The 25,983-nt window shown below is 52.6% G+C and overlaps 1 protein-coding gene and 1 long non-coding RNA gene across 3 annotated transcripts; one reads left to right on the top strand and one right to left on the bottom strand.

Annotated features, from left to right (window-relative positions):
• Positions 1 to 884: 884 nt before the first annotated feature.
• Positions 885 to 9,283, bottom strand: TRIB1 (tribbles pseudokinase 1). Of its 2 annotated transcripts, none has more exons than XM_028105635.2 (3): positions 8,176 to 9,283; positions 5,786 to 6,078; positions 885 to 3,335 (listed from the first exon to the last, which is right to left on the bottom strand). In XM_028105635.2, exons 1-3 carry the CDS (start codon positions 8,533 to 8,535, stop codon positions 2,870 to 2,872), a joined length of 1,119 nt encoding a protein of 372 aa, XP_027961436.1. In that variant the 5' UTR covers positions 8,536 to 9,283; the 3' UTR covers positions 885 to 2,869. The 2 variants fall into 2 exon arrangements, with proteins under 2 accessions (XP_027961436.1, XP_087878889.1); XM_088022763.1 differs by having other exon boundaries at positions 5,786 to 6,016; positions 8,176 to 8,311.
• A 354-nt stretch (positions 9,284 to 9,637) lies between these two features.
• On the top strand, positions 9,638 to 10,409 carry LOC114211155 (uncharacterized). The gene is made up of 2 exons (XR_003609674.2): positions 9,638 to 9,809; positions 9,957 to 10,409. It is a non-coding gene; the product is annotated as an uncharacterized LOC114211155 (long non-coding RNA).
• Positions 10,410 to 25,983: the final 15,574 nt, after the last annotated feature.

Raw genomic sequence — 25,983 nt, forward strand, 5'->3', positions numbered from 1 at the left:
TTCTACCCCGTGGGAGGGACACTGAGAGGGGGTGTCAGACACAGACTGACCCGGGATGGGGGTCCCAGGATCCCGGCCGAGCGTTCCTGATCCTGCTGCTGGTTATGCCAGTGTCTTCCGGCGTTGGGCTTGTGAAAATTCAGAGCTAAACACTTTTATGTGCATTTGTCTGTATGTTTGTTACGTTTTACAGTGTAAAGTCTTTTTTTAAATCATTCTCGATGCTAATTTACTTCCTTTAAAATAGATTCTGATGTAACCCAGAAGCTATAAACCTAATTATATAAGAATCCTTTCTTTCTCTTTACCTTTGTGATTCAAAATGATGTCGCTTTGGTTTTTCCTTCCTTTTTTTCCGTTTTTACACTTACAGGGAAAAAAGGAAATGCCTCAATTAGCCTTTTTAATGAAATCTAATGGGGGGGGGGCTCTTTCTCAGCAGGAAGCCTGGGATGCCCTCAGGGACACATGCAGACCTCTCACAGTTTTAACAAAATTCTGGTGGATTTGCCTGTGTCCACCTTTCTAAGTGGCCATAGCTTTCATCAAATTCTCAAGGGTCCCTGACCTAAAAAAGACCAGAGGCCAGAGGGATTGTTCCATTGCTCCTCTTCAAATGTTTCTCAGCTCTGTACCAGCCCACAGCCCTCACCCACCTGATTTCACCAAACTGGCTTCACCCATCAAAATGAATTTGCCCACTTCAATGGAAAAAGTGAATGGGTTCAATGCTGCCAAAGGTCATACATAATAATCATCAGCTGTTTACTTCTGCATTTCCCCTGTGATATTCCAAACCCGGATGCCAGGGACCTTTGCATCCCCAGCATGAAGTTGCACAAGGCAGAAGGCAGACTGGACTCAAAAGGAATGCACTGCACCTATTTACGAAACCAGATTTATTAAAATTTCTCTACAAGTCAGAAACGGTCGCCTCACTGTTCACATATATACACATGTACAGGAAGGATCTAGTGTTTCGAGCTTTCCCGGCAGAAGCCCCAGCCAGCCCAGAGTCCTCAGCCGGATAACGTATCACAGATACGAGTCAGCAACCACAAGCGCGTTAGCACTACAGAGGCCTCTGTCTCTCTTCTCCGAGTCCCATGATTCTGTCAAGGTAATATTGCCGATAATCATTCACATTTCACGTGGTTTTAGACACGCAGGTTATTCAGACAGACACAGACAAAACAAGCCTCAGAGCCAAAACAACAAAACATATCGGACAATAGGTATAAAAGGTAAAATACATACATATATATATATATATATACACAAAGTACACAGTACGTGAGGTATACACAGCATTCTCACAATGCACGTTAGGTGTTTGCCTAGGCGTAGCCCTTAAAAATGACTGCCTGATTTTGTGCCATTTTGTTTTCAAAATACAGTATGTTTGGTTTACCCGTTTAACCACCTGATTTCAGTACTGAGACATTTATTGATATTTTGTGTGTTCTGGGTTTTTTTAATGCGAGTTGCAGTTTTCTCCGTTAAGCTCTAGCTTTTGTAGGTAGTGAGCTCCCATCTCTGGAAGCGTTCAAACAGAGGCTGGATTCCCACCTGAAGGAAGATGAAGGGAGGGCGGTCAGGGGTGGGGGGTGGATTTCTGCTCTGGGAGGTGGCAGAAAGAGGAAAGAAGTTGGATGAGATAGTTTTAAAAAGGCTCTTCCGACTTGAAAGATTTGGGGCCATTTCACTCTAGATGCTGATTATAGAGACGTATTTGTAAACCACACCAAATTTAAAATACGAACAACCCGTCATGCAAAACTGCAAACACACGCACAATGCCGGAGGCAGACCATATCCGTGAAGGGTTAAAGTACAATCCTGGAAGTAGGTCTGAGAATCGTCTACGACTCTCCAAAAATTCACTTTCTCTAAAGCACGAAGATGTTTAACGTTTGCTCTGGGGAGAGGCGAAGAGAGCTTCCCCTTATCTTTCTCCTCCTAGACAAAATGCTCCACCCTGAGATGGTCTTGGGAACAAAGGCTAAATGCCAACACGTTTGAGGGGAACCAACAAAAGCTCACGGTTTCAAGGGCTCAAGTTGACTTTACCAATCTGCAGTCTCTCTGTCTGAGCTCAGAGTTCTGAAATAGCCAGGAGTTCAAATCTGTTGTGATGCTTCTCCACGGTTAGCTGGTAAGTGCTTTTCTAGCGAAGAAGGGGACGTTTCAAGGTCAGAAAGAAGGCATTAGTGCAAATGAGGTCTTGGCGGGAAACGGAGGCGAGAGTCTGGGTTTCGTCGTGTGGGCAGGCTCCCATGCTCCTCAAACAGTCTGCTCCCGTAACGGAGCAGGGTCATTGGTAAATGTGAGGGTGAAGAAAGGGTGTGTGTTAAACCAAACCCCCAAAAGAACTTCCCAACAGAGAAGTTGGGGGAGTGACAGTCTAGCTCCCAAAGACAAGTTCAACGATGGCAGGTTTATTGGCCCAAAATGATTTGTCACCCTGTTAAGATATGGTTATTGCCCCAAAATGCCACTGTACCACTCACTTCCTCTCTCTTTAAAATGTTCACCTTCCTTTCACTCGACCACGTGCTGTAGGACATCCATACTCTTTGCCACCTCTGTAGACTCGGAACGGCCCCGCATCTGACAGCAGGACAGTTGGCGGCGGGATGGATCGTGGAGAAGGGAAACAGCTTTGCAGGGCAGCCGATCAGAGCATGCGCGGCTCAGATCCATACAGCCGCTCGTCGCAACAAATAGAGAGGGCTGACGCCAGGTTGCGTTCAGCAGCTACAATCTTTACGCCATCACATATCTGGTTGGCAGCACGCCGCAAGGCTGGTCCATCTTTAGAAATGGAAATGCCATGTGTGAGAATTATGAGGTTTCTGAGGTTTGGGGATTAGCAGAAGAAGGAACTAATGTCACTGTCCTCTTGGTACTCTGGAACAATCTGGTCTGAAGTTCCTATTTCTGAGTCGACGTAGCCAGGTTGCAAGACAGACTCGAACCAGGGATGGAGTAAGATCTCAGGAGCAGTGAGTCTCTCGGAGGGCTCCCGTCGCAGGAGGCTGCGAATGAGGCACCTAGCTTTGGGGGAAATGTGGTCAGGAATGCAGAACTGTCCACGGCGGATTTTGGAGAAGAGAGCACTGGGGTCTGAGTCATGGAAGGGGTAGCGGCCCACCAAAAGGGTGTAGAGCATCACCCCTAGGCTCCAAACGTCGGCCGCCTTTCCGGAGTAGGTCCCCATGGTGTTCAGAATCTCGGGGCTCACGTAGGCTGGGCAGCCATGTTTGTCTGACAGAGCATCGTCTTCCCCCTTGATTATGTGTGTGTCTTCTAGACTTTCCAGTCTGAGCTGGCTTCTGCAGGAGAGGAAACAAGCTATTACTTCCAGATCAGCTGCTATGAAAAACAAAGCCTTGTCTATAACAGCACCCACAGGCACTAAAGGCAAAGGCCCAAGGAATGCCATTTACCCCTTCATCCAGTAAGCAGTGCCCTGCAACCACCCAGGACTCAGGATTTCACAAACCAATACAAACTGCAATAAACATTTGCAAAGTTATCAAGAGAGAGAGCCTGGGGCGGACGGTATGATGCAAAGCCCCAAATACTCTTCATTATGCTAGAGCTTAGAAGAGATATCCTAATAGGGTTACACAATTTACAAAGTTCACATTGCAGAAGTGGGGGCTTGTCTTAGGGGAATGCTGACATTTTCTACAAAGCTATCAGGGAAGAACAGTATATCCTTCTTCTGGGGGTGGGGAGGACGGGGCCTGAGCATCCTACAGGCTCGTCTTGTTCTTATCATGCCACTGACTGCCAGGGCAACTTGGGCCCACAGTCTGCACTACAGAACACAGGGCCCCAAGTCACCGCTATTCTGCTTACGCCGTCAGCACTCCTGCTCACGCTGACACGCACACACACAGAGCGAACCCTGTCCACCTGGGCCCAGGCCGGATAACTGTGACGGGAAAGGCTCCAGGAACGTTCATTACACTTTATTATTGGGGCGTTTAATTGCAAAGAACACTTAAGTCTGGACCAAGAGGTTATAGGAGCAAACAGAAGTGGCTGGTGGATTTCAGGGATGCAAGGCCTACAAACCTCCGTACACACGGACGGCCCACCAACACCTGAGCCTATTTCTTCTACGTGGGGGTTTATCTGTTCAGGTCACCGCTAAAGTCTGAAAAAGATCTTTAGGCAAAGGCTCCCTTCTGAAGCTGCAGGTGCCTCCTCATTCGGACCCAGCCACCCACGGTTCATGGATCCCCCAAAGCCCAGAGCCACGTGGGGAACCTCTATCATCCGGTGGCAGATTGTGCACCTCCCTGCTTCTCCGAAATAGCCCTGTTTCAGTAAGTCCCTGGTGGTGAAGTCAAATGCAAACATTTGGTACTGGCTAATGGGTCAATTTCTTTTCCTCTCAAAGGTCTGGTTGGTTTTTTTTTTTTTTCTTCCTGCCTTCCTGTTCCCTGGAGTGTAGTATACATGTGCTAACTTCAGTATGTCCTCAGCCTGACCTCCCCGTCGTTATGTAAAATACCCATTGGTTCTGTAAACGGAAAATATGACTCAACCGGCACTGTCTGCCCCTGATTGGCTGCTGTAGTACTAAAACCCTGCACCTGTGCTGGTTACACGAATAGCGTCAGCCTGCCATTGCTTAACCCTCGGGTTGCCAAACTCCATGCACATGACAGTCGCCTGTGCAATGCGGATTTCAAAAGCTAGTAAGGAGGTGTGTAAGGCATGTTTCAGAAAATACATCAACATATCAAAGGAGCATGTTCCAGGAATTGGAAACTTCTCCATTGCAAACACTTTGCTTTTCTTTGCTAATCGGTATGTTCCAATAAGTATTGCAAGGTCAGATATAAAGCTATGCTTTATGGCAGTTCAACCCTGTACTCTTTCCTACGATCTGGAGGTAAGGGTAAAAACACACAGGTCGGGGGCAGCCCGGCGGTAAACAACTGCAACAAAATAACGCACACCCCTCCACAATTCTGCAAGGGTTTATTGCTCTTAAACGTCCTGTAAGGAATATGGCCCACCTCTTAAAATCAGGTAAGGTTTATTTCCTGTGAGTTCTTGAATTCCCTTGCCTGAAACCTCAACTCTGAATCTTAATGTCTCACTATTCTCTTATCAAGCTCATTCTGTCCTCTATGAGGGAAGTCATGATCTATATTTAGCAACCAATTCCAGCCAACATCCATGTATTATTCAATGTGGCTATTTTCTGAAGATGTATCCAAACAAGAGGTCTAAAGAGCCACCAGAGAATGTGAAGAAAGTATTGGGGGCCAGCCCAAAGTGGAACAGGAATATGGTACAAAGGAGGAGGGCAGAAGAGTGCAAAGACAACAGTTTAGCGCCGTGATACTTTCTAGGTACAAACGAAAAAGAAAAAAAAAAAAAAGCCCCCCACCTGGTTTAAGCACGGATTTGAAACCTTCCTTTGGGCGCCAGTGTTGTGAAGGACGGGTTGACCATTTGTACCCCAGAAGAACTGACCTTTCTGACCACAATGGGAAATAAACTTGATCCTGGAGTGGAAGTGGGGAGGGCATCCTGTCCTCACGGGACATCCCACAGAAAGAAGCACCAACGTGTTCCCGGGCCACATCCACGAGAGTGCAGAATAAACCATCCTTGGCCGTGGCTCCTTGGGAGAGGGCTTCTAAATACTAATTCTGGGACAACTGAGCCCTTGGCTTTGGTGTGAACCAACACTCTGCACCTAACCGCGGCACCTGCCCTGAAAGGCCACACGGGAGGAGCTGCGGAGGCTGCTCACCTCTCCTCCGTGGAGAAGACGAACTTCCTAAGCTTCAGGTCCCCGAGCACGATGGCAGACTGGTGGCAGTGGGCAACGGCGGAAACAATCTGCTTGAAGAGCCGGGCGGCCTCCTCTTCCCGCAGCCTCTTGCGGCTGCGCACGTAGGAGTGCATGTCCCCAAAGTCCTTCTCAAAGAAGACGTAGGCCTTGGTTTCCCCAAGGATCACTTCCACGATGCCGGTGATGTTCCTATGTGAGGGCAGCTGGATGTAAGGCCGGATTTTATCCTGGTAGTGTTTAATGGGGAACACCTGCAGAGAGAAGGTGACCACCCCCCCCATTTAGGAGGCTAGGGAAGCAGAGGCTGCCTCCTGAATCCCAGACTGCAGCTCTCAATCGTTGGCCTTCGGTTGACTGTAAGGCTCCCTTCATTGACAGCCCCTTATCTCTGCCACCCCACCTTATGCAGCCCCAGGTGTCTCTAACCCACCCCCCCCACCCAGACCAGCTACATCGAGGGCTCTGGGCTAGCAAATATCCACTGGGTTACTATAGGGATGGTTTAAAATAACTGTCTTCTATCTATGTTACCTCTTTTCAGGAGGCCATAATCCCTCCCCCACCCCCCGGGGAGAGCTAAGCCCTAAAGCCCCCACCCTCTGTGGCCCTTCCTAGTTTGCAGGCAAGGCTGCTGCAAGTAGCTGATGGAAGAAGGTGTCCCAACCTTCCGCCAGCAACTCCCCCAACCCCGGGATCTCCAGGAGCTGAAAATGCCTGACCTCCTGCAGACCCAAAGCTCTCAGCACAGAGCGCACAGAATGTGGTGACTGCAGCCTCCGAGTGGAAGCAGGGGGCTGGGGAACATGCAGATCTGTCATTAGTCAGAAGGAACAGATGACTCGCAGAAAGACTGTGACAACACAGCCTTGAACAACCTGCCTACAGTCTGACTCAGGTATAAGCAGCCTGGAGTTAAAATTGTCACAGGAGGGATATGGGATGTTCTCCATGGTTTTTACATTTGTTTGTTTATTCCCCCCCCAGAGGGGGGGCAGCTCCCACCCCCACCTTCACCAGGGCAATGGGTAGTATCTCCTCTCAGAAACTAGCTGGTCTCTTTAAGCGCCTTTTGTTTGGTCCGGTTACTCATATCCTAGACTCAACTGGAAACGGTGACACATGGGCTGTCACCATCTGGATTCAGCTATTATCTGCTCAGAGGAACTGGAAGGGGTTGCACAATGGCCAGACCCACCCCACCTCTGAGGCCTGGCTGCCCTGGCCCCGGCTAGAAAAATCTCTCTGCCCACCCCTCCACCCCCACCCCCGGCCCCACACCACATATCTTCCCCAAACCTCTCTTAGCCCCAGCGACGGAGAAGAAAAGATTTCCCCCCCTTTAAAAACTGGGCTGGAGCATGCATTTGAATTTCATTCAGGTCGGACGGTAGGTGGCAGCAGCAAGCCCGGGGGAATGGGCGCGGGGGCGGAGGGGGGCTCGGGTGGAGTTCAGGTGAGTTGCGGAAAACCCAAGAGCGACTTCAACTGAGGGGTGACCCTGTCTTTCTGTTGAAAAGGAGCAGCCCGGAGGCTCCTCGGAGATGTCTGAGACGGGTGTCAGGCTCGCAAAGACTGGGCTGCGGGAATGTTCTGCGTCTACGGGCGCTGGAGGGGCACGCGGAGGATCCCGATTCCAGGAGTTGTATCTCCTCCGGAATGGAACCTCTCATGGTCAAAAGAAAATCGCTGGCCGGAAAACACAGACATGAATGGAAGCGAGGGTTCCTAGCCGGCACGGGCTTTCCCACATTTCTGCGCCGGGCAAATCCCCCGCCCTGCCTGGAAGACCGCCTCAGCCTGCTCTCTGGGGAGGACGAGGCTCTCACCCGGCGCGGGTTCAAGCCGGAATCCCCAAGCCCCGAGCCTGACACGGTCTTCCCACCCCCTCAGCGCCCACAGCTGAGCCCAGGTGCCTTGGAGCCCCGGCAAGAAAGCCGCAAGCTGCTCCAGGCTCCAAGGAGGCACCCACGGCAGGGCGCCCTTCCAGGACAAGGGGCGGGGGAAGCCACGAGAATGAGAGAAGGGGAAGGGCATGGCCCAGGAATCCATTTCAATTCCACAACTTATTTGGAACGCCGTGCGCTACACTGGGCGCTAAGCAAAGAACAGAGATAAAGCCCCCGAACACCGCACTTCCTCTTGCCTGCCGAGCCCTCATTACACCACTCCATCCGAAATCCCTCAGTCCCCCAAAGGGTGTGAACCTGGCCAAATGCCGCCCACCACGCTCAAGTCACCGCAGGCGGCATCTGAGGCCCCCGGCGCCGGCGAGGGCCAGACCCCAAAAACCTTTGCCGGCCACCGCGTCCCCGCAACCCCACGGCGGGTCCCGAGCCCCGGGCGCCTACCTTGCAGCGCAGCTCCCGGCCGGTGTGGATGCACAGCGCCCGGGACACATGCTCGCGCTCCGCCAGGGGCAGCAGCAGGTAGTCTGCGATGCGGCTGGGCCCCGGCGCGCTCGCGGAGGCGCCGCCAGTCCCCGGCGCGGCGGGCGGCGGCTGCGGACTGCAGGGTGAACCGGGGGGGCTGAGGTAGTCCGGGGGGCTCGAGCACTCGGAGAGGCGCGGGCACTTGGCCGCCACGGCCGCCGCGTCGTCCGCGTCCAGCAGGCGTTTGGCCGGGGCGCCCCGGGCGGCCGGGAGCAGCAAGGCCGGGCCGCGGGGCTGCGAGGCGCCGCTCATTGCAGAGCGCACAGGACCGACCCGCATCCCGTCCCGCGCCGGGACGGCCCCGGCTTTGTAGGTCCCGGGATCGGCGCGGGAAGGCGCTGCGGGCTTGGCGCCGGCGCCGCGACCTACTCCAGCGGGCGGGATGGACTTTGCAGACCGAGCTCAGCTCAGCCCCCACGGGGGGCAAGGCAGGAGGCGCTCCCGGGCGCTCGCGTTGCACGCGGGAAGCCGCGCGTCCGGCGGGGGCAGAGGCCGGCTTGGGTCCCGGGACCTCGGCGGGCACCGGCTCGGGGCGCCTGGCCGGAGGCGGCAGCCGCTATTGTTGTCGAGGCCGCCGACAGTCCCGGGGGCAACGGCGGCGGCGGCTGGTGCTCCCGACGTCCGGAGCCGCGAGGGCAGGATTCCGCAGGCTCCGCGCAGCGGCGGAGCCGCGGAGCCAATGCCCTTCCCAGAGCCCGAAGTCCCGAAGAGAAAGCCGGAGCAACTTTTCCGCGGCGCTCGGGATCCTGCGCGCTCCTCGGCCCCCCGGCGTGTGTGTGAGCGAGCGAGACGCGCTCGGAGAGAGTGACTGAGTGTGAGTGAGTGTGTGCGCCGCACCGATCCCGGCCAGTGCTCTCCTCCTTCTCCTTTTCCTCCACCTCCTCCGCCTCTCGGTGACTCACGCTGTATACACACACACACTCACAGGCCGGGCTGTGTAAACAGTTGGGAAGCCGGGTTGAGCAATGAGGTGGCTGCGACGACTCGGGCCCTGCCGCCCGGCGAGCCGTCACCGAAGCGGAGGGAGGAGGCCGGGGCAAGGCGGGAGTGGGGGGGGGGGGAGGAGAGGAGGTGGAGCTGGGTCGGCGGGGGCAACGGGGGTGGCCCAAAGGCTGGGGATGCTCCGGGCTGCGCGCGCTCGGGCGCAGGTGGTGTGTCCCGAGCCAGCTGGGACGCGCGCACACGCCCCCCAGGCTGGGATGGGCAGGAGGCGGCGCGCGCCCTCCCGCAGGCCCGGGGCTCAGCGCTAGCAGCCGGGGGAGGGGGCGGAGGAAAAGTTCCCGTGACGTAAGGGTCCCAGGGAAGTGGGCGGGGGGGCGGGGCCGCGGGGGGGCGAAGCGACCGCTGATTGGTGCGCGCTCCTCATTCACTCCGAGCACAATGGGCTGCGGGCGCGCGCCTCACGGTTCTCGGCACCAGCCGGTAGCGGCCGCGGGACGGTTACGCCGTTCGCCCCAGGGATCCCTCCACCGCCGCGCGCCTCGCGACCTCCGATTGGAGCCGTGGGCGCCGCCCAGGCCCGGCTGCAGCCGGAGGAAGGGAGGATAGGAAAGGTGATGAATTCCAGAATCAGTCATTCACCCCCACGCTGTAGTTCCGGGGAAGACCTGTGCGTGGTAGTGGATGTGGCTTTTTTTTTTTTCCCTTTTCCTTCCCCCTCCCAGCTCTAATCCCCAGCGTCTGTTCGCTTCCACAAATAGAACCTTCTGTTGGATGAAATAAAAGCAAACACTGGGCCTTCTGCGCTGCCTCCACCTCCACGCCCCTCCCGCGCCTGCCGCCCTCCCGGATTGCACGGAAATAGCTTCTCCAGGCTCCCCGGCCGCCCCTTCGCGGTGACTCGCAGAAAGAGCTTCCTGAGCCGGGGCCGGTAGGAAACAAAGGATGTGGGGAGCTGGCGGAAGGGGCCCACGTGGCTGCCGCCGGATTCCTGCCCCCTCCTCGGCCTCCGCACGCGCAGCAGGGCCTGGGGCCCCGGAGTCAGCCCCTGTTCCGCGGAGGGCGGGTAGAGGAGTAGAAGTCATTCTGGCCACCGATTGTGATACCCGGACATCCCTGCAGGTTGTGTGCGTACATTCGTGCAATGCGATTTGGGTGAGCATGAAATGTGTGCCAGACCCCGCACCAAAAAAACCTCCGAGAAAATAACTTAATATCTGCCGTTTTTCTTTCTTGAGAGAACCAGGTCAATTTGGAGTCTCTGGACACCCCACCATTCATAACTATTTCGGAGAGGCTCTGCACTCCCGCTCAACACTTGATTTTCTAGAAGGAGGTGGGGCCCCAAGGATAAATCCTTTTACATATTAAATCTCCATTCATTCAACAGACACTAATTAAACATCTACTAAGGGCCAGATGCTGGGGATTAGAAGATGGAAATGCAAATAATAATTGCTCACATTAACTGAGGTCTATAATGTGTCAGGCACTGTTCTTAGCACTTTACACATAATACCTCGCTTTGGTTTTACAACCAGCCTGTGGGGTTATTTTTTGCGCCGTTTCATAGAAGCCTTCAAAGATTTACGTTCCTTGCTGGAGTCGAATAGCTAGTGAGTGGTGGAGCTTTCAGGCTCTTCAGCCCTCTCCCTTAAACTCAACGGAGAGATTACAATGTGTTTGGGAGAAAAGAGGACTAGGGAGGAGTGCCAGCTAGAAGGAGGCATTTGACCTGGGGGATGTGTGGGATTGTGAGATCCTTGCTAGGGGGGCGGGGGGGGCGGGGTGTGAATGGTGGCTATCAGGGGAAGCAGGGTTGGCTCAGAGGCTTGCAAGGGTGGTGGGTGCTGAGCCTGCAGAAGTCGTGAAGGACTCCAGGGCCACGCTGAGGAGGCTACACTTGGTCCTGTGGCCAGGACAGAGCCTACCTGAGGTTTTCTTTCTTTCAGTGTATTCTGTGCCAGTATTTAAGATCCACTGAGCTACCAGCTGGGCATCTGCACTTGGATGGCAGTCAACATGAGCCATCAGCACCTTCCTCCAAGGGGTATACTTCCTTCTCTGTCTTCGGAGAGAAAGGCATCACCAGCACCCACCCCACCCACCCTCCGGGGCACTCATTTCCCCTTGAATCTGCCCTTTTCCCATTCCCCACAGCCAGGCCCTGGGGGCATCCTAGACCTCTCTGAGCCATGCCCTGCCTTCCCCTGCGCAGCCCTCTGGGGCTGCCCCTGGCAAACTGCTTCCCATGCTCTCTTGCCCCCTAGCTTCCAGCCCCATTTCCCAGTGGGAGGTCCTAGAGGGAGATGGGAAGGTGGGAAGCTGCTCCTTCTTTCTTCCCTTTGTCTCTGCTTGGGGTACTGACCGCACCTCTTCTGTGGCTCTAGCTCTGCCTAGGCAGGCCCTCTGTATGGCTCTTGGGATGTGCTGCCAGATCCATCTTCCGGATGGAAGGATTTATTCCTCCAGTTGCTGGGATTGCCTTTAGGAGGCCTTTTTTGAAAATTGCCTTAACTGAGAAGAGCTACCTTGCCCAAGGTCACACTCCCTTCCCAAGAGGGCTATATCTAGTGGTTGGAGTAAAAGGGTCCAGCCTCCTTGCCCCAACTGGGTTGGACTCTGAAGGGCATCCCAGCTTCAGACCTCCCAACTGATGGTCACCTGAGGCCTTCCTTGAGACTGCTGCACTCAGCCCAGCTTTTCCCTCTGCCCAATCCTGTTCCTTCCCTTACCTTCCAAGAGCATTCCCTGAGAAGCCTCCCGCATGCTAGTCTCCATCTCTGACTCTGCTTCTTCTGGAACCCAACCTTGGCGCCCCTCCCTCTTCACAGTCCTGCTTTACTATAGGGACTCTGGCTCCTGGGGTCAAATGACACCTCTTTTGTCCCTCCAGGCCCTCTGGTGGCAGCAGCTTCCTGATGTTGCTAATCTCTGGGTTGTCCCCCCCCCCAACACACACAAACCGTGTTGTTCTGTTCTTCCAAAACTTTTGTTAACAAATTCTCCGCTGTTCATTTTTTCCATGGAACTTCCTGGCCTGTTGCATTTCCCAACTAGGCCCCGATGGAGACCAACCCTATACTTGCTCCATGTCCATCCCCTCCTCTCCACTCTCACGATCTTTGTTCAGGACCTCCCCCTGGGTTTCTGCAGTAAGCTGCCTCCTGGGTCATGCATTCATCCCTTCAACAAACAGTGAGCACCCACTCGAGGTGCTGACACAATGGTGTACAAAACAAAATGTGCCCTTTACCTCCCCATCCATTCCCTGCACACCTACCAGAGTACTTTTTCTAAAATTTGAATCTGATCATATCAGGCCCTGGCCTAGAACTTTGCAGGGACCCTCAGATAAAATCTGAGTACCAGAGTGTGGAAATGGGGGCCCTCTTCTCTGGCCCCTGCTTCCCTTCTCAGCCACACCTTTCTTGTCTCCTTACCTCCACTCTCCCCTTTGTCAGCTCCGGCCAGGGTCCTTAAACATGCCATGCCAGTTCACACCTCTGCACCTCTGCCTGCACTGATTCCTCTCACTGGAATTCTCCACTCCCCCTGCCAATCTGATAAACTCCTATTCATCCATCAAAACACCACTCAGATTTCCCCCAGGACCACAGTCAGATTTAAATGTTCTCCTGGGTGCTGTTGGGTCCTCCATCCAGCTTTCTTTCATGGCACCTTCCACTCAACTGTGTTCCCAGAGGGCATGGGGCCACATTTTATTCGGCCCTATATCTCCAGTCCCCAGCCCAGTGTCCGTTGTAAAGGAGGGGCTTCATAAGTGTCAAGCAAGTAAATGGACTCAGGGCAGAGGGTCACGCGCAGGGAGGGTGGGGAGGGAGAAGAGGCATTTGGGCAGAGATGGGGGCTGAGGAGTAGGGCCCAGCTTTCAGAGTTGAACATCCAGCCCTGGAAAGCAATGGGACGCGGTGGTTGGGGAAGGGAAAAAGGGCTTAAGCTTTAGTGGCCTCCAGCCCAGATGCCTGGGAGGATGGACGTGGACCCTTGGTGGAGCTGAGATCAGGCCAGCCACGGGGACAAGTGAACTAAAATTGTCTTGATTTCATTGCTGGGGCTTTCTCTGCTGGCAAGTCTGGACGGAGCTTCCATCAGACCTTTTTCAGATACTGATACGAGGAAGCTCATTATGGGGCCTTAGTTATCTCACCTTTGAAATGGCATAATAAAGGCCTGCTTTTCCTCCCCGATGAGGTTCTTATGGACACAAATAGGGACCAAGATGTGAAAAGTACTTTTTGAGGTACCTACCTATCCAAAAACGTGATTATCAGGTATGGGTATTCCTTAACTTTGAACTGTGTTCCTCTAGTCAACGAATGTTCAACGAATATTCAACGAATATTCATTAAAGGTTTGCCATATGCCAGAACTGAAAAAGCCTCTGCTATGAAAATCCAAATTGACAAATACAAATATCTGTAGATAAGTAAACAAGATGTTCATTAGGAAGCAATTCTTCCCATTTTATAGAAGGGTTTACCACATGATGCCATTAGCAAGCTCCTTTGGTGTATTTTTTATGCGGCTTGGTAACAACATAGGCACCTTGGAGCAAGAATCAGGGCTGTGTGTGTGTACACGCGTGTGCACCCACTTCGCCTCAGCACAATGCAGGGCGGACACCGGATGCTCAGTACATGGTGAACTGGGGAAGAAATTGATTTACCTCCAACTTTTCAGGAACTCACATATTACGTAATACGGGGAAATCCGTATTGATTTTTCTGGACAGGGTTGGGCTCATCATGAGCTCAGGCTTGATTCGTTTTCATTCATGCCCAGGTAAGCGCCTGGCAGCAATATGAGGAAGGTGCATTCTGCCCTTCTAAAATGCTGGGAGATCCTTGGAGCTGAGACTCCCTGCTTCATGCCACACGAGGCTTCATGGCCACACACAGGATGCATGATGCTCCCTGACCCAACAAATGAACAGCAACAAAATATCAGGACATGTCTAAGGAAGACAATATGAGTGCTTAAGACAAGGTTCCTGGGGCACCTGGGTGGCTAAGTCGGTTAAGCCTCCGACTAGTGATCTCAGCTCAGGTATTGATCTCAGGGTCATAAGTTCAAGCCCTACATTGGACTCCGTGCTGGGCGTGGAGCCTACTGAATAAAATTAAAAAAAAAAAAAAGACAAGGTCCCAAAAGCCAGGCAAAAAATAAACATCTACTAAGTTCCTTCCATATGCTAGACCTGGGTCTAGTCTCTTGACATTCAAAATAATCTCTGCCATTAACTCCCAGGATGAATTTGGGCAGGTCACTCGCCCTCTTTGGACCTCACTTTTCTCCTTTTTTGCACGGAGAGGTAAACTGGTGGTTTTCAAACTGGGCTCCTGGGGACCCCAGGGCTTCAGGTTGGCCCCTTAGGAAGAGAACAGGAGCCACTGTGGGATTCCGGGCTACCCATTCCAGGTTTTATCAGATGTTCTACATCATGCTTCTTCTGTAAGATCTTGTTTGAGAAAAGTTTTCCACTGCTTTAGAGAAAACAAGTTTGAAAATCACCGGTCTGATGATCTCTGAGGCCTCCCCCCTCTCTAACACTGATTCTTTTCTTTACTGTTAAGAGTCACAAGCTAGGAGCTCACAGGCCAGATCCGATCTGCAGCCGTGTTTTGTGAGAGGCCCCTGCAGCCATGATGCCTCCTCCAGTTGTGAGGCCTGCCCTGTCTCGCTCACCACAGCCCCCCCCCTTTTTGCGGAACCCCTACCACCTCGCACTTACCTTAGCAGCCTGGCCCCGGAGGTCTTTGAGTTTGCTTCTTCAGAAATGCTCCGCAGGGATCCTCTCCTCCCAGGAAACCGCCCCCCCCGCCACTGATGGCAGAAAAGAGAGGGGTGCAGAGCCTGGAAGCAGATGTCCCCAACCTAGAGGGAGTGGCGTGGTCTAGCTCTCATGGCTGCCCCCCTTTCTTCCTATCCTTCCAGCCCAGAAGAGCACTGTGGCAGTTTGAAAAAAATATCACTGCAACTTCTCTGCCACTCTTCCCCTCGAGAGGCAGAGTGTCTCGAATCTGGGCAGGTTGATGACCAATCCAATGCCTCTGTGGAGACTTCTAAAGAAAGGCCATACAGCACCTGCTTTGTGCACTGGGGCCCTGGCCATGGGAGTCTCGGGTGGCCAGGTAAGAATTCTGTCTCCCCTGAGAACACTGTGCTGGAGAGGCCACAAGTAGGCCTTTCAGATGACAGACCCAGCCGAGCCTGTCCGGCAGCTGTCCCAGCCCAGCTGCCAGACAGGTGAGGGAGGAAGCCAGCTTGAGAATGACCCTCCAGCCTCAGCCGCCCTGCATTCCCAGCTGAGGCCCCCAGAACAAGCAAGGGCTATCCCCACCATGCCCCTTCTGAATTCTTGATCTACACAATGGTTAACCCCCTAATTTTAGGGTGGTTTGTTACATGGCAATGGATGACGGGAACAGCATTCTGGAACCATTCTGGATAAATCAGGAGGTCTATGAGCCAGGGCCCCACCAGCCCACAGGACACCTTTAGATGCTCACTAGACAAGGGTGCCCTGTCCTCTGGATGGGTACCGCCCCACACTGGGGCAGAGGGCTTGGCCAGCGGAGTGCTGGCTGGATGTCACAACCATGTGACCCCTTCTTGGTCTCAGGGTCATGAGACCCCTTCTTCTGTTCTGCCGGGATCAGTGTGAGCTATGCTGACGGGAACGGAGGCATTTTCTAAACACTCATATAATTGCCCCATAGTCCTTCGAACATCTCCCAGGATTTGGGGAGGCCCCTGTGCTCAGACTACCTCTGCCTCACCAGTGAGTCATCTCGATACATAAAGTACTCATTGAAAAAATATACGGGGCGCCTGGGTGGCTCAGTCGCTTAAACATCTGCCTTCGGTTCAGGGTCATGATACCAGGGTCCTGGGATCCACCCCCACATCGGGCTCTATGCTCAGTGGGGAGTCTGCTTCCCCTTCTCCCTCTGCCCCTCCCCCTGCTCCTTTTCTCTCTCTCTCTGTCTCTCGCTCACTCTCAAATAAATTAAACCTTTAAAAAATAAATAAAAATGAAAATATATATATTAAAATATATACAAATATGTATATTAAAACGGATATCCAAAGATACATTTATATATACACACACGCACTCACATATAGACCCTACAGCTTGCTTTTTTTCTTTTCTCATTAAAAAAAGTTCCTACTCTACCGTGATCTAATCTGAGGTCTGCAGGCTATTTTGAGGTAATTCATCTTGCCTCTTGAAACATACCATCTTCCCTCACTCGGCGTGAACCAGCCAAGCCCTTCTCCCTTCATTCTCAAAGGAAGCTGGCCCTGTGCACAGGACCGTTTGGAGTCTGGGTTTTCCATTTAAAAAAACAAAAACAAAAAACCCCTCTAAATTGGCAGTTCCTCTACGACGTTCCTGAGGATGGTTGCAGAGCGTGAACTGAAGGGTGAAGAGGTCTGGGGGCGCATCACATCGGGTCGCCAAGGGCTGCGGCACATCTCCGTGAGGCCAGTCCGTGGGAATTGCGGAGAGGGCGGGAAGGCCGCGTCAGCAGGGAGGCAGGGCGGCCACAGGAGGCCAAAGCAGGGACGTCTCTTCTCTGGACCTGCAGGCTCAGCAGGGGCAGCCAACAAGGGGTTGGCACAGACACTGTAACTCGCTCTACACAAACGAGTGGACAAAAGTCTGGCGCCCTGTGAAGGACTGCTGAGGGGTCGTCGTCCACGGAGCCTGTGGGTTCAGGCAACCTCCTTCCTCGGGAGAATGCCTGGTCAGAGACGATGTTGGGGAAGGGAAGCCCCATGTGCTGATGACACCCACTCTGTGTCACTCACCATGCTCTGCCTACAGTATCTCACTGATCCTCACACCAGCCCTACAAATACATATTATCACCTCCATTTGCCAGCTGAGGGAAGAAAGCATCAGAGAAGCTGAGTAACTTACCCAAGATCACACAGCTAGAAAGGTGGGAGCCAGGATTCAAACCCGAGGGTGGCCCATGGCAGGGCACTTAGGTTCCTTTGGTTCCTGCTCTCCACCTCCTTCCTCGGGCGCTTTTGTGCTCACTCGCTCTCTCTCACTCTCTCTCTCTCTCTCTCTCTCTCTCTCTTCCCATTCCTTCTCTTTAAAGAAGCTACAGAGTCAGTGCCTCTGCTTAAACTCTGGGGTGAGATTACACAGGGCCTCACCTGTAGGTTTGAGGGGGCACCTTGCCTAGCTCAGATGAAACACCATTCAGTTTATCAAACTTGCTCTAAGACCTTTGAAGAATACTCTTGTGTCCATTGGGACAAACCTGGACTGGGGCCCTCGACGGGGTGATTATCCTTGGCCAGAGTCATTCATCAGGGGGCCCACATTTCTCGAGCTCCTGCTATGGGCCCAGCATCAGGTGAGACACCGGAAGTGGGGAGCAGCAAACCCCCAGCGGAATGGGGAGGAAGGCCATGTTACAGAGCACTGAACACGAGCAGAATGAAGTAAATACTAGAAGAGGGACATGCAGGAGGGAGAGAGGTCGGTTCTGCCAGAAGGCCCTGCATGGACCAGACTCTGGAACCCGGAGTTGTCCTTGGAGAGGGTAAGTGCCCAGCAGAGGCAGACTCACTCAAGTTCCAGGAGCAGGGTTCCCGGAACTTGAAATATGTGAGAATGACGTTGATAAAGGCAGGCATCCAGAGACCAGGATGTATGCATCAGCAGATCAATGAAAACATGCGCTTTGCCTAGATGAGCCACCCACAGGAAGCCACATTATCGGAAAGCTGCGTGCACTAGCAGAATCCACAAAGGGGACTTGGCAAATATCAAGAAGTCTATTTCAGGCCAGGAGCTTGAAGCCATCTCTGACCCTACAGGGAAAGTCTTCTTCAGGAAACATTTGTCATCCAGTTGACTCTGGCAAAACTCCACCATTACAGAGCAAGGCTGGTAGTTAGGGTGCCATGACAAAGGCAGCCCACAGCGGTCTGAAGAATCCAGAGTCTGTTTCTCTCCCCTGTACCTTCCTGAGGTGAGTATTCCCGACCGACAGAATTTAGGGACACTGGCTCTCTCCGCACTGGGGTTCCTACACGTCATCCACATGCGGTTTCTGGTCTCAGCCACGTCAGGTTCCAGCTGGCTGGAAGAAGACGAGAGCGTGAAAGAGGCACACCCACCTCAGCCTGGAAATGGCGCGTGTGCCCTCCACTCATATTCCCATGCCACTGGTGAGAATTTGGTCACACGGCCACACCCAACATCCGGGGATGCTGGGAAATGTGTCCGGCCGGACACACAGGTCACTGGAAAGAGGAGATATAGGTGGACCCCTACCCATCTCCACTTCAAATGGCAATCGGGAAGTTTGCAGGTGTAACCAAAATCTTGACTTACATCATCATAAGTCCAACGGACAACTCTGGGCAGACTCCAGGGTTGGCTGATTCACCAGCTCAACCATGGAGAGCTCCATGTCCCCATCCCCTTGTTGGCTCCACCCTCAGGCTGGCCTCAGCATGGCTGCAGCAGGCCCAGATACCGCATCCCAGTATGACAAATTTCAAAGGAAGAAGAAAGCATCTCTCCCTGGGCTATCGTTTAGGGGAAGAGAGTCTCCTCAGAGGCCCCTTCTCCATCCCCAGCAGACATCCTCTCTCTCCATTGGGCCAGACTTGGGTCACATGCTCACATCTTACCAGTGACTGATGTCAGGGGCTGAATTGCGTCACCTCCAAATTCATGTTGAAATCATAGCTCCCAGTACCTATGACTGGGACTGTATTTGGAGATAGGGCCTTTAAAGAGGTATTTAGGTTAAAATGAGGTCACACGGGTGGGGCCTAATCCAACATGGCTGGTGTCCTTTGGGAAGAGGAGAGTGGGACACAGAAAACAATCATTCCAAGGGACAACTCTGTGGGGACATGGTGACCATCTGGAGGCCAGGGAGAAGTCTCAAAAGAAACCAACCCTGCCAGCACTTTGATCTTAGACTTCTGGTCTCCAGAACCCTAAGAAAATAAATTTCCGTCGTCTGAGGCACCCAGTCTGTGGTGTTTCGCTATGGCAGCGCTAGCTAACAGGTATGACTGATAATGGGAACGGATGGAACCAGGCCACTCCCGGGGAGCAGTCAGTGCTCAGGAGAGGGGAAATCCGAGCCCCAGAGAAGGAAGTCAATGCGATGGATGCCGAGCGCTCATGAGGTGATGCCCGTGATAGACGGTACGGCTGCCCTTCACCCCCTACATGCCGCCTGACGCTTCTTCTCTGACCAGCTCCCTGTCTGCTCACACCAGCCCATTCCTAGCTTTCTCCAAATAGACATCAGGCCAACTGTTCGACTAGATTCCTGCCCACCGAAGTACCTTCACTCTCCACTCCACCTTGCTAAGAGTTGGGGGGCTGCACAGTCTGTCCTCTGGTCTCCACCATGGAAGACCAGTCCTGCTTTAATTCTGACAACCTCATTTCCAAGTTCTCGGGGGGACCGCGGGGTGCTGGTAAATCTCTCACCATCAGTTCTGAGTTGTAATATTTGTTGATCTCCGTGATGTAAGTACCGTTCTCACGAACCCACAGGAGGTCACTGAGCGTAGAAGGGGGAAGCACACTGCTGCTCAGGGACACCTCCCCCTTGCCTTCAGCGATGACAATCACCTGAGACTCCACATCCCCAAATGATGTTGGTGGGAAAATGCTTCATGGGGTAGGAAAGGGTTAAAAATGTTTTGCGAGCCCCGGGATAGGAACAAACAGAGGGCATGGGAAAATCCCAAGGGTGCTGCATCCTGGAAGGGTCCCTCTCCTTCGCTGTTCCCAGGCTGTGAGAATAAATGCCACCCTAAAGAACAGGGAGCAAGTAGGGCTCAGCCGCCCCAGGAGGGCGAGGACGCTCACCGCCCCAGGCCCCCTCCCCCATTCACCTCTGCACAATCCTTCCTCTGTTCCTGAGCTCCGCTTCCCTCGGGGTCCCTTCCAAGCCCGAGTCATAATAAAGGCCACCATTGATGGGCACTTCCTCTGCACCAGGCACTGGGCTGGGTCCTACAGACCCATTTTCTCATTGAATTCACACCACTGCCCCCACAGACTTGGTGGGCGTAGTTCCGTCCCAAAAAGGAGGTTCACGGAGGTCAGAGGAACTGTCTCAAGGTCATGGTGGCAGGACCCAAGTGACTGAAACTGTGGATTTTCCACAGGGCTTCCGGGGTCAAACAGGCCAGACGGAGTCACAGAGGAGTAAAAACGACAGGACAGCCGTGGCTGACCCTTTACTGAGGACTTCAGTGAAAAAGTTCGGGTCCGTAAGCACATTGACCTCCCCGTGGGACTGGGCTGAATTACGGCTCCCGTTGGGCTCAGAGAGGTGGGCTCAGAGAGGGTGTGCGACTTGCCCTGCGTTACAGCTGATTGGTGGCAGGACAGGACTGTGGGCTCCTTGGGGGGTGGGGGAGGAATCTGCCCAATTCGTTCCTACCCAAACCCCCCCCCCCCCGCCCCACTCCCCAGTCTGGCTTTGGCTTCCTGATTCTCTTCATATCCGGCCCCCCCCCCAGGACTAGTACTTTGCAGGGGGTGTTCGGGATAGACCCAAGGTCATCCCCCACCCCACCCCCTGCCCCTGCCACAGGCATTTCTGGGTGGTGGGAAAGGAAATACCTACCCTTCCCCCTGGGTGCCCTACCTCCTGTTGGCCGTGGAGCCAGCACCTGGGCGGGGAGGAGGAGAGAATGGGGCCATTCATACAGTTTTCCTGACGCAATAACCATTGCTAAACCCTTGCATCCCTGAGCGTTTTATGGAGGGTGGTGATTTTGAGCAGCAGCACCCCCCAAACTCACCCAGCTGCCACAGCAAGGGTCAAATGCTAGTCCAGAAGAACAGTTACCACGAGGCTGGGCGTTAGAAAAGCAGCAGGAACGCCAGCAACCCCACTGAGCCCGCTCGTCCACACCCCTAGCTACAGTCCATCAACAAAATCCTCTCGGCTGGGAGGGGCAAACCCAAGTCTCCATTTACAGATGACAAACCTGATTTGCCCAAGGTCACGGAATGAGCAAAGGGCAGAAATGAGGTGCCAATCTGACTTTCACACTTGTGGGCTAGTGCTTACTTCGCCACAGCTGGGGGCCCGTGCTGGGGACCACGGGTGATGCTGTCAAGAGGGCTTGGAGGCCCGCAGAGCCATCAGAGGGAGAACAAGACCAGAACCCTTAGCCAGAGGGACCCAAGTGCAAACCCTGGGCCTGCAGCCTCGGGCAAGTCCCTTAACTTCTCTGAGCCGTGCTTTCCTCCTCTGCAGGCGAGCGGGGGGGGGGGCGGGGAGGTTTGTGGTTAAGAATTTGAGCTCTGGGGGTGCCTGGGTGGCTCAGTTGGTTAAGCGTCTGCCTTCAGCTCAGGTCATGATCCCAGCGTCCTGGGATCAAGCCCCGCATTGGTTTCCTGCTCAGCGGGAGGACTGTTTCTCCCTCTCCCATTCCCCCCTGCTTGTGGTCCCTCTCTCGCTGTCTCTCTCTCTCTATCAAATAAATAAATAAAATCTTTAAAAAAAAAAAAAGAACTTGAGCTCTGGAGTCAGAACACCTGATTTTTCATCCCGACTGCACTGCGTACAGCCCATGTGACCTTGGACAAGTCTTTGTGTTCACACCTCTCTGAATTCAGTTTCCTTGTCTGTCAAATGAGCATTTAAAAACCCACCTACGGCTTCCTGTGAGAATTTTCTTTGCTAATAATGCAAGTAAGGCTCTTAGCACAGGCCTGGGTGATGGTTAAGCAGTCAGTAAAGATTAGCCATTAGTACCACCTGCAAAATGGAGAACAAAAGAGCTTTTGGCGATTAAAGGAGAGAGCGCGTTCCTGGGTGTGTGTGTGTGTGTGTGTGTGTGTGTGTGTGTCTTTGTGTGTCCATGTGTGTGTCTGTGTGTCTATGTATGAGTCTGTGTGTGTTTCTGTGTTAAGGAAGTGTGGGGGATTTCTCCACAGATTGAATTGGAACCTTCTAGAAAGCAGGAGAAGGGGACCCAGGATGGCCCTGTGCCTGCTTTGGGATGCTTCCCTCTGAAACAACCACCTGGCCTTCACCTGTGTGCTCTATCAACTCTTCCCTATGAGTCAAGTGCTATGTCCTTCCAACCACTCCTCGTTCCAGCACAATCCCCTTGGGAGAACTCCCTCAAGCTGGAAACCTTCCTGGCCAGAGTAGTGAAGGGCAAAATGGAAATACACATGGGCCTCAGTGTTTCATAACTGCTGTGAGTCACTCTTCTTCACAGAAGACATGGCGAAGGGACAGAGCTCCCCATCTTATCAGTAAGGCTGGGCCCATGTGCCTCTCAGGCATCCCTCATCTGGGCCCTTTGCATGCTTTCTCTGCACTGGAACATGTCCCCTCGATGTTCTGCTGATGCCATGTCAGGCTCAGGAGGGGAAACCGAACATGACCAGGTCGAATACCTCTTCTGACTTCTTCATTCTTGGTTTTTCCCGATCCTTTCCCAGCTGCCTCAGAGGCCTGGCAACTTGCTGTGTATTCATTAGAAGTTCTTTTTTTTTTTAAGTTCTTATTTAAATTCCGGTTAGTTAACATACAGCGTAATATTAGTTTCAGGTGTACAGTATGATGATTTTTTTTAGGTTTTTTTTATTTACAATTCCATATATCACCCTGGTTAGAAAATCTTCAGTTTGAAAATAACTAGGATTATAGTATTATAATAAATAGGGGTTGATTTTCTCACATAAAAAGAAATTCAAAACCGAATAAAAACTGTTGTGATTTTGGCAGCACCGTGATGTCAAAGTCAATCATATGATACTGTTTGTTCTCCCTCATGGTTGCAAAACGGCTGCTACAGCTCTGGATAATTGTTATCTGTTCTCAAGGCAGAAAAGGAAACAAGGGCACAAAACAGTGGCGTTACTAGCATCTGTTCCTGTATCAGTCAGTCATTTGCTGTTGCATAAAATACCACTGCAAAACTTAGTGACTCAAAAGAACAATTATTTATGAGTTCACGACTCTGGGTCGGAGTTCGGGCTGGGCTGAGGTGGCAGTTCTTCTTCTGGTCTAGTGGGCTCCCTCATGTGACGACAGTCAGGTGACGGCTCAGGAGGGGCTCTATTGTCCAAGATAGCTGCACTCACATGTCTGCTACGTGATGCTGGCTCCTGGAGATACGATGACAGAAGCCGAGATCAGAGTAATGTCACTGCTGGAAGGGGACCACGAGCCAAGGCGTGTGGTTGGCCTCTACAAGCTGGAATCGTCAAGGAATGGACTCTTCCCTAAAACTTCCAGAAAGAACGAATCCTGCCCACCTTGATTTTACCCCGGTAAGACCTATTTTGGATCTCTGGCCTCCGGGACCGTAAGATAATAACTTTGTGTGAAGTCGATGCCCTTGTGGTATTTTGTTACAGCAGCAAGAGCAAACTCTCTCCCTCTGATGCTCTCTCCTTCTCGAAGGTCCCACTGCCTGATTTGTAAAGCTATATTGGAACATGGCCACCCATTCCTTCCTGTATGATCTATGTCTGCTTTCGTGTGGCAGTAGCAGAGTAGTTGTGAGGGACACTCTATGACCCACGAAGCCTAGAATATTTACTCTCTGGCCCTTTACAAGGAACGTTTGCCAGTCCCTGCTTGAGGAGGTGAGCCAGGGCTTCCTTGCATGGTGGGTCTTAGCAAGAGAACAAGAGTTTGCTTCAAAGTTCTTGGAAGTTCAAAGGCTTGGAAGTCCCGCAATGTCACCTCCTCTCCATTTTGGTCAAACAAAGCAAGTCCCAAGGCCAGTCACGGAAGTCAGTAGCAAGTCCCACCTCTTAAGAAGAAGCAGGGTCACATTGCAAAGGAGTGTGTGTATGGGAGATCTTATTGGGGCTGTCTTTGTGGACCGTCTGAGAGCTCCCTTTTGTCAGGGGATCAAAGCCTCCCCAGGGACTCCCCACCAGACACCCCTTCAACCTCACTGGCCACAACAGGGCAGCATGGGGAGCTGGGGAAGCAGCTGCAGGATTATCATGACTGGTTTAGGCCAAGAGTGATCCATCGCTTGGCAGTCATGCTCCGTTAGCCAGGAAAGGGGAGTAGGTGCTGAGGAGGCTGTTAGCAAAGGTGGTCCTACCTGTGCGGTCCAGGTGGTCCTGAAGGTATCAAGTTCACTCACTCCACAAATACACATCCAAATATCACGAACATGCTCTGTGCCCATTTCTGGACAGGGTTGTTGTAAGGGAAGGTGGTGTAATCCCTGTCCTCAAGGAGGTCACAAGCCCCCGGAGGAACTCTCCTCCGTGGCCAAGGAGGGTCTGCGCAAGGATTTTCACTGCCATCCTGTTTTTAGAAGGGAGTAAGGGAAAGCAACACTCCGACAGAAGAGGACACAGAAACTCGTTCTATGATGGGCACGTTCATAATAATTAAAATAAATGAACCAAATCCTCACACATCAACCTGAATAATTCATGAGCGTATCTGAAGTGAAAAAAGCAAGGTGCAAAATACTGTGTGGTGTATAATATCACTGATGTAAATTGTGAAACATAAAACAATGGTATAAATTGCTTTTGGAAAAATAGCAGGTAGTCAAAAGACGTGAACATGGGAGGGAAGGGAGAGGAGATGGGAATGTAGCTGAAGCACTAATATTTTATCCCTTAAAAAAACTAGAGAGAGGGCACCTGGGTGGCTCAGTCGGTTAAGCAGCTGCCTTCAGCTCCGGTTGTGGTCCTGGGGTCCTGGGACCGAGTCCCAAGTAGTGCTCCCTGCTCAGTGGGGCATCTGCTTCTCCCTCTCCCTCTGCCCCTCCCCCCTGCTCATGCGCGCTCTCTCTCTCTCTCTCTCTCTCTCTCTTTCTCTCTCTCTCTCAAATAGATAGGTAAGATCTTAAAAAAAAAAAGTAGAGCAATTAGAAGGATACATTACAATGGTTATAAATGGGTTATATTATTCCCTGTGTGTGAATATAAGTATGTGTGTGTCCGTGTATATGCGTGTATATATATGAAATATTTCGTAATAAAACATTTTTTAAACCCACCAAATAGTTGAGGAGCTGTAACCATCCAACATGAAGGAATCAGGGAAGGAGTCAAGGGCGATCTGTAGGGCAAGGCTGCTCTCTGTCATTCTTAGTGCTTCCCACCCTGGGCCGGAGGCTAGTAATTCAGTGGATGTCCTTGTGTCAAGTTTTCGGGGAGGCCCCGGAGCATGGAAACTTAAGTGAAGGGCAAAAACTCAGTTGTCCCAGGAGTTCAGAAAAAGGGGGTCACTGGAGGCCCAGGCTGGAGAAGGGGCTGTGGCCTGAGGCTGGCAGGACCAGCGGTGTCGTTCTGATGCAACTCCTTCTCCTTCCTGAGCAGACTACTTGCTCTGTGTCATGGCAGCCGAGGATGCTGGCAGGTACAGAAGGTTGGAATCAACAGGCCTGGGGTGGGGCCCCAAATTCTGCCCGTCCTAAGCCGTGCAACCGTGCAAGTCTTGCATTACCTCCCCAGGGCCTCAGTTTTCTCATCAGTAAAATGGGTATCAAAACCCTTGGCCTGCCCCCCTCACAGGCTTGCTGAGGGGAGTGGAAAAGATGGAGGGTGTACAAGTCCCACAAGCCAGGGAAGGATGTGTGCTCCCCAGTCTGTGTAAACTGAGGGTTTCCACTGATTTGTCTGCAGGGGTTTCTCTCAGCTTCAATGGGGGCCTTTGATAATCCAGTTTTCACAAAGCAGCATGAACTTGCTTTATTTACATCATATTGGTACTATGATCTGTGCTTAGAGCAAAGTCAGCAGCGGGG

Source organism: Eumetopias jubatus, unplaced genomic scaffold (genome assembly GCF_037043125.1).
Source record: "Eumetopias jubatus isolate StellerSeaLion01/CBP00866 unplaced genomic scaffold, mEumJub1_p1.0 scaffold_4, whole genome shotgun sequence".
Classification (NCBI taxonomy): Eukaryota; Metazoa; Chordata; class Mammalia; order Carnivora; family Otariidae; genus Eumetopias; species Eumetopias jubatus.

Excerpts from the sequence above, each read along its gene's own strand:
- TRIB1 (XM_028105635.2), bottom strand. The coding sequence starts at position 8,535 with ATGCGGGTCGGTCCTGTGCGCTCTGCAATGAGCGGCGCCTCGCAGCCC. Across the intron at positions 6,079-8,175 it reads GCCGGGAGCTGCGCTGCAAG|GTGTTCCCCATTAAACACTA; the intron begins GTAGGCGCCCGG and ends TTCTCTCTGCAG. Across the intron at positions 3,336-5,785 it reads GTCTTCTCCACGGAGGAGAG|AAGCCAGCTCAGACTGGAAA; the intron begins GTGAGCAGCCTC and ends CCTCTCCTGCAG.